The sequence below is a fragment of the Molossus molossus genome, unplaced genomic scaffold (assembly GCF_014108415.1).
Source record: "Molossus molossus isolate mMolMol1 unplaced genomic scaffold, mMolMol1.p scaffold_m16_p_1, whole genome shotgun sequence".
Classification (NCBI taxonomy): Eukaryota; Metazoa; Chordata; class Mammalia; order Chiroptera; family Molossidae; genus Molossus; species Molossus molossus.
In genome coordinates, this window is record NW_023425344.1 from 250,417,938 (window position 1) to 250,425,868 (window position 7,931).

Here is a 7,931-nt window from a genome sequence, read left to right on the forward strand (position 1 = left end):
TTCGCTACCCACCATCCCTCAGTTATTGTCCACGCATTTATTCACTCACTGCTTCCCACCCACCCACCAGCGGGATCCCTCCGCTGCCCCCCGGCACCGGTCAGCCGCACATGGCTTCGCACGCCGCCCCTGCACCAGCCAGCACCATGCACAGCCCAGCCAGGCCAGAGGCAGGAGGCCCTGCTTGAGGAATGGACCCCCGGCCCCAGCTGGAGGGCAGATGACCCAGCAGCACCTGGGACAGAGAAGGGGGACCCAAAGGTGTTCATTCTTCCGCCCAACACCACACCCACCTCATGGGGCAGGTGGGTCCTGACAGACCCTTCTTCCTGGACACCCAAGGTCCTCAGGTCCTGGAAGGCCGAAGGGGGCAGGGGACCAAGGCTGGTCAGGCGCCTCCGAGGAACCTGAAGACGGGGCCCAGGCGGGTCTGGAGGTAAATGTGTAACCGCCCGGGTCCCCACCCCACCCCGCCCGGTCACGTGGGCTCCGCGGGGCAAAGTCCTGGGTGGCGGCGGCGGCGGCGGCGGAGCGGGCGCGATGGGCGCGCTGGGGCGGCTGCTGCTGTGGCTGCAGCTCTGCGGTAAGCGGCGGGGCGGCCCCGGCGCTCTGGACCCCCAGGGTGGGCGGCCGGGCCCCACGGGCGCAGCCCCAGCCGGCGGCGCGGGAAGCAGGGAGCCCTGGCCAGGCCGCTCCCGGGGCGGCGCTCCTGCCCTGGGGCGCCACAGCCTGCGTCAGGTCCCCGTCCCCCAGGGCCCCGCTGACCCTCCCCTATCGCACCAGGCTGGGCGTGTCTTCCGTGCCCGCCCCACACCAGGAGTTTTAAAAACAGCAGCCCCGTCCCTGTCCCCCTCTCTTAAGTCCCCGGCTCCCATTCAGAGCCCTCCTGGCCGGGCCCTGCCGCCCCCGCCCTTCTGCTGCTCCATCCTCCTGGGTCCTCGGGTGTCACAGTCCTTCCCGCGCCGCGTCCTCTGCTCCAGCGCAGAGCAAACCTGGGCGCACGGAGCCGGGGGAGGGCACGTTTGCGCGGGCTCTGCGGATCCAGTAGGAGTTCACAGAGCGCCAAGGCGGGGCTCCCGCCGGCCTGGTCTGACGTGGGGAGGGGTGCGGGCCTGGTCGGGGCCACCGCGGGGACCCCCTCTGTGCCTGGCTGTGTGACCCGCGCCTCTCTGGAGAGGTCGTGCCCCCCGGGGGACGGGACGTCTGGGCGGGAACCTGGATGCCAACGGCCCTGGGAGCACTCAGTTTCCTCCTCCCCAGAGCTGACCGGGGCCGCCTACAAAATCTGGGTCCCCAACACTGACTTCGAAACGGCGGACAACTGGAGCCAGAACCGGACCCCGTGCGCAGGCGCCGTCGTCGAGTTCCCAGCGGACAAGGTGCCTGGGGTCCCGCGTGGTCTGGGGCTGCGGGTCCAGTGGGGTCCGCCGCTGATGCCACGTCTTCCTGCAGATGGTGTCAGTCCTGGTGCGAGAACGTCACAGCGTCTCGGACATGGTGAGGGGCGCCTGCGCTGCCACAGCGGGGAGGGGGCTGGCGGGGCCACGGGGAGACCCCCAGGACCTGGGTGGGAACAGCCCAGGGATCCAGGGACAGGGTGATGGCCCCGGAGTCTCCGCCGGCGCAGGGCGGATGGACCGTCCCAGCCCGGCTGCACAGGGTCCCCTCCCACGACCCCCAGCGCTCAGCATTGTCCTGCAACTGACGTGCCGCCCTAGTCATAGGCGAGGGGACATCAGTGTTTTAATTTGTATTTCTCAGGTTTTGAGCGTCTCTCCCTGGGACTTTTTTCCTCCCGAGCGCCCCCCTCCTTCCCTCCCGTTTCTATCGCTCGCCCAGTTTTCTTGTTGGGGGGGGGCTCCCGTTTTCCATCCATCACCCACTGTGGTCTTCCCCTGTGAGCTCTGTCCTCCCCCTTCACTGAGCAGACGCCCTGTTCCAACCCAGTGAAAACCTACTGCCTTTGATCAGTGAGTGCCCAGGGTTTGGTTCAGAATCCCTCGCCTGCCGGTCACACGGTTATCCAGCACGTGTCAGTCCGCTGAGCCCCTCTTGCCATCAGGAGCACAGTTACCGAGGCGCTAGCCGGAGGGCGAGCTTCAGCTTTCTGCTCGGAGCACGTCCAGGTTTGGACGTCGTCCTGCCAACACCGCCTTGCGCTTGCGTTGTGGTGCGGCTGGCAGTGGCCGCAGCCGGGGGGTGGGGGTGGGGGGCCTCTGCCTCGCGCCCCGCGGTCTCCGCAGGCTCTGTCCTCAGCTGCGCTCGGGAGCCTTCAGATCCGGCTCTCCGAATACTTCACATCACCCGTTAATAAAACTCCACCAGAGTCTTAAAGTGGTCCCCATCCAGGTCTTTTATGGTATCGGTTAATCCTTTATAAATGCTTTAGAGGTTGGTTTCTATTGTGAATGGCGCTTGGTTTTTAAAAAATTCTATTCCCAGTTGGTTCCTTTTGTAAACAATGACCGCCATCCCTTTTCCCTTCCAGTCCTAAGTCCTTTCATCTGTTTCCCTGTCTGTATAGCATCGTCCAGGACTCTGCCCCAAGCCTAACAGAAGTGGGCGTCCTTGTCTTCCCCCCCGGAAAGAGAGCTCCTGCCCCGTTTCTCCACTGAGCTCAGTGTCGTCTGTGGGGTTTGGGTGCACAAACTTGATCCAATTGTAGAAAGTCTATTCTACTGCTAGTTTGCTAGTAGTTTAAATTTAAAAAATAATAATAATGATTTGAGAGAGAGAGAGAGAAACATAGATTTATTGTTCCACTTATTGATGCATTCATTGGTTGATTCTTGTATGTGCCCTGACTGGCGAACCAAACTCACAACCTTGGTGTATTGGGATGATGCTTTAACCAACTGAGCTACCCAGCCAGGGTGAGTTGCTAGCAGTGTTTTCAAAATCATAAATAGGTTGTTGGACTTTTTCAGGCTTTTTCCCTGCATAGATGGAGATGTGATTTTCTCCCCTCCTTTATTTAGCAAGTTCCTGAGGGTTCCTGAGGTTGAACCATCCTTGCAAAACTGTCCTCCTGGCAGGCACTATCCAGCAGATGCAGGTCGAAGACTGCCATTCCTCAAACATCCCACTTCTCCAAGCCACCTGACTTCCTTCTGTCATGATCTACTGATTTTCCCAGCACAAGCCTCTCTGTTGCCATCTGCTGGGACACCAGCATACATACACACCACCAGGGAGTCCCCAGGCCTGCCTTCCCGCACTCCTGGGACAAAAACCCTTTGAACACCACGTATTTTTAAATACACTGTTGCATCTTGTCATTTAATACTTTATTTAGGATTTTTTGCTGTTGTTATTGTTAATCCTCACTTGAGGATATTTTATCCATTGATTTTTTTTTTTTTTTAGAGAATGTGCAAGGAAGGCAGGGACAGAATGAGAGAGAAGGGGAGGGGAGGGGAGGGGACAGGAGAGGAGGGGAGAGAGAGAGAGGAAACGTGGATGTGAGAGAGAGAGAGACCCATTGATTGGTTGCCTCCCGCATGTGCCCTGATGGGGGCCAGGGATCAAACCTGCAATCTAAGTACATGCCATTGACCAGGAATTGAACCCAAGACCCTTCCGTACATGGGCCAGCACTCTAACCACTGAACCACACTAGCCAGGGCAGGGTTTGTGCATATGCAGTTATAAGTATATGAGTCTATAATTTTTCTTAACTTAGAATGTCCTTCATTTGCTTTTGGAATCAAGATCACCCTGGCCTCATAGAACGAACTAGCCAATTTCCACTCCTTTTTACTGTTTTCCAGAACGATTTCTGTAAGAAGAAATTGAGAGTTTAGTATAATTCACCTGTAAACACATTTAGACTGGGGATTTTGAAAACAGAAAGTCTTTGACTAACATTTTAATTTCTTTAATGCTTGACAGTCTCTTCAAATTCTCTATTGTTTCTTGTGTCAATTTTGACGTTTGAAACTTTTCTAGAAACACGTATTTCACCTAGGTTTTCAAGTTTGGTGATCCTTTTGATTTCTCAAACTTTTCAATATCTGTTTCTTCCTTTGATAAGCAAGTTCTGTAGTGCATGCCCTGTCCTTTTGTCTCTTCCTTCCTCATCACATTTAGTCCTAATTTTTAAAAATTCTAAAAAGCGTCCAGCCAGTGTGGCTCAGTGGTTGAGCGTCGACCCATGTACCAAGAGGTCGCTGGTTCGATTCCCGGTCAGGACACATGCCCAGGTTGTGGGTCCAATTCCCAGTGGGGGGCATGCAGGAAGCGACCAGTCAATGTTCTCTCTTATCGATGTTTCTGTCTCTCTCTCCCTCGCCCTTTCTCTCTCTAAAATCAATAAAGATTTTTTTTTTTGTAAATGCCCCTAGCGGGAACCGAACCTGTGACTCTGTAGTCCCTAGGCCGACGCTCCAACCGCTGAGCCAAACCGGCCAGAGCAAAGAAAAAACAATTTTAATAAAATAAAGAGCCAACAATAAGCTTCACCAAAGCATCTCATCACCATGAAGGGGCTGAAACCTCATGACTCCTGCACAGAAACCTCCCCTGGCTCAGCCCTCACCTCCAGCCCTGAGGAGGGACCACAGGAGGAGGGGCAACCTTGGGGCTTGGAGGGAGGGGCAGTCTGTCCTTCCTCTCCGGGCCTTTCCGCTGCTGTATTTCCTCTTACACCTGAGCCAGGGTTGTGGCCTGACTTCCGTGGTGAACTGGCTGCCATGGTGGAGCCTAGACGGGGGACTCCAAGGCTCCTGGCCACCTCTGGCACCCCTTCTCCTCCCTCACACGGTTCAGGGCTGCCTGTAGACTTCCGAGCGGCTTGGGTTCCTGGAATCCATGAGCCCTTGGCTTGTACAGTTCCTTAGGGGTGACGGGGAGGCAATGGCCCTGGCAAGTGTCACCAGGCCCCAAACTCTCCACGCACTCAGGGCTCAGGGCAGCTCCTGCTCCTCAGCCTGCAGCCCTGCTCCCTCCGGCCTCTGCGACTCAGCCAGGGCACGGAGCCCCCAGGCCCTGACCTCACCTGCCCGCCCCCTTGGACACGGTCTCGGTTCTCCCCTCGGGGGACACGGGGCGGGGGTGGGGCAGAGGGGGCCCTCTGGCGCCCGGGCCCACCAGGCGGCGCTGCGTCGGTCTGCACTTATTGCAGCTCCTGCCGCTGGACGGGGAGCTCATCCTGGCCCCGGGAGCAGGCTTCAGCGCCCCACACAGCAGCTTGGACCCGGACTGTGGCTCAGGTGAGAAGGCCGGGCAGAGGGGGGGCCCGGAGGGCCGGGCTATTTCCGTGGGACTGTGATGGGGGTTGGGCCCGGACGGAGTGCCCCGCAGGCAGAGGGAGAGTTTAGGGGAAGGGTCGGCCCGAGGGGCAGTCCCCGGCGCATCCAGAGTGGGACCGTATTCTGATCTGGGGAGTGTCTTGGGGGCGGGGTCTGGCTGGGGAGTCGGTGAGGGGCCTGGGTGGAGGGCCTGCGCCCCGGAACTCTGGGACTCAGGCCTGCTCGTCCAGGGGCCCCCGTGCTCTTCCTCGACCCCGACCGATTCTCGTGGCACGACCCGCGCTTGTGGCGCCCCGGGGACGCGGCACGCGGCCTCTTCTCCGTGGACGTCGAACGCGTGCCCTGCCGCCACGACGACGTCGTCTTCCCGCCCGACGCCGCCTTCAGGGTGGGCTTCGGGCCGGGCGCCCGCCCCCTGCGCGTGCGCAGCGTCTGGGCCCTGGGCCAGGTGAGCGGGCCGCGCGGACTCGGGTCTCCGGGACTCCAGCCCCCGGCAGGGCCCCTCCCCGGGCCGCCTCCCACCCCGTAGTCCGGACAAATGCGTCTGGGCGCTCAGATGTTGTCGCCTCCTCGGGATGGCTCCGCTGGTGACCTGGCCACCGCAGAATTTCACGCGCAACGAGGATCTGGCTGCTTTCCTGGCCTCCCGTGCCGGCCGCCTGCGCTTCCACGGGCCCGGCGCGCTCAGCGTGGGCCCCGAGGCCTGCGCCGACCCGTCTGGCTGCGTCTGCGGCAACGCTGAGGTGAGCGTGCCCGCAGCGGGTGGCGGTGGTGCCGGCGGGTGTGAGGCCGGCTGGCCGGGGGCGCCGCGACCCCTGTCTCCCGCCCATAAGTCTGCTCCTCGCCCCTCTCGGCGCCGACCCCGCTTCCAGGTGCAGCCATGGATCTGCGCGGCCCTGCTCCAGCCCTTGGGGGGCCACTGTCCCCCTGCCGCCTGCCAAGACGCCCTCCGGCCCGAAGGGCAGTGCTGCGACCTCTGCGGTGAGCGCCGCTGCTCAGCCCATTTACTGGGACGACTTGGCCACTGGCTCAGTTTCCCTGTCCGGCCCGGGCCCGTGGCCCTGACCCCTACTCTCCTGTCGCAGGAGCCATCGTGTCGCTGACCCACGGCCCTGCCTTTGACCTGGAGCAGTATCGAGCGCGGCTGCTGCATGACTTCCTGACCCTGGTAATGGGGCGCCTCCTTACCCGGACCCCACTGCCTCCGCAGTCCCTGCCTGCGACCTCCCCGTCAGGGACCCTGGGGCCCCACTCCACCTCCTCATGGAGGCGTCCACTCTCCGCCCACCTGTCCACCGTTTGTCACTACCCACGACGTCCCTGTAGGTCCCAGGGGCAGAGTTCCCCGGCCAACCCTGCCCTCCTCCCCCAGCCCCAGTACAAGGAGCTGCAGGTGGCCGTGTCCAAGGTGCAGCGCCCGCCCCGGCCCCACGAGGCCAAGGGCGCGGAGGCTGACACGGAGATCCAGGTGGTGCTGCTGGAGACCGGGCCCGAGACGGGCGGCGCAGGGCGGCTGGCCCGGGCCCTCCTGGCGGACATCGCCGAGCACGGTAACCACGTGCGCCCGCCCGGCCCCGCCCTGTCCCGCTGCGCATCGCCCGGGAGAGACGGAGATGCCCGGTCTCTTGCAGGAGAGGCCCTCGGGGTTCTGTCGGCGACCGTTCGGGAATCGGGCGCGCCCATCGGGGATGGCTCGGCGGCGGGTTTACACCCGCCAGGGTCGCGCGCGGGGCTAGTGGGCGGCGTGGCGGCCGCGCTGTTCCTGTTGTTACTGGTGCTGCCGGCGGTGGCGCTGTTGCTGCACCGTACGGGGAGGCTCAGGTACCCAGGGCAAAAGCAGAAGGCGGGGCCTCAGGTACACGAGAGGGGGCGGGGGCTCAAGTCCGCGGGGCGGGGCCACGGGGCTCATGGGAGTTCCCATCTCCAGATGGAGGCGCCAGGAGGCGGCAGAGACGCCCTTGGGCTTCAACAACCCGGTGTTCAACGTGGCAGGCTCTGTGGAGCAGGTGAGTGGCTGGGGGGACCTCCCCCGCAGCCGGGCTGGGCGCCCGACGCCCCTGACTCTGCCCCCCGTCCCCATAGGCCCCGGCACCAGAGGTGGACGCCAAGAGCAGTAGCCAGAGTTACTTCGTTAACCCGCTGTTTTCGGAGACCGACGTCTGAGCTGCCGCATGATGCACCCTCCCCGCCCCGGTCCCCGCCCGATATCACCTGACCTGAGTGTGGCGGTCACAGCCGTGCGGGATCCCGCCCCCCACCCGCCCCCTGCCAGCCAAGCACAGGATGGCCTCACCCAATAAAGGGGTTTCCTGCACCTGCCGTCCTGTGGCTACACCGCCTGCAGCGACCCCACCCTCTTGCCCCTGCCTGGTGGAGCTGGAAGGGCCTGCGGTGACTTCAGGGACGAGAAGGGTGGTCCTCAGAGCCTGTCCCCACAGGCTGCCTGGCCACCTGCCAAGGGCAGTCCTGAGCACTACCTGTAGGTGGCCAGCGGCTTCCTGTCTGCTCATTGCACCCAGAACCAGGCAGGTTCTGCCCCTGGTGCTGGAGGAGCCCATGGAAGAAGCCAGCCACCTGCGAGGGAAAGAGGGAGGGGACAGGAGCGCAGGTGGTGGAGGCACTGGTGAGAGTGAAGAGGCGTGGGCGCCGGAGACCCCGCCCGTGTCATGACAAGCACAAGGC

At 62.2% G+C, this 7,931-nt stretch overlaps 1 protein-coding gene across 1 annotated transcript; it reads left to right on the top strand.

Annotated features, from left to right (window-relative positions):
- The first annotated feature begins 540 nt into the window (after positions 1-540).
- AMN (amnion associated transmembrane protein) lies at positions 541-7,331 on the top strand. The gene is made up of 12 exons (XM_036247413.1): positions 541-583; positions 1,261-1,379; positions 1,453-1,497; positions 5,123-5,210; positions 5,480-5,697; positions 5,855-5,992; positions 6,122-6,230; positions 6,335-6,417; positions 6,622-6,799; positions 6,881-7,070; positions 7,177-7,283; positions 7,318-7,331. Exons 1-12 carry the CDS (start codon positions 541-543, stop codon positions 7,329-7,331), a joined length of 1,332 nt encoding a protein of 443 aa, XP_036103306.1.
- Positions 7,332-7,931: the final 600 nt, after the last annotated feature.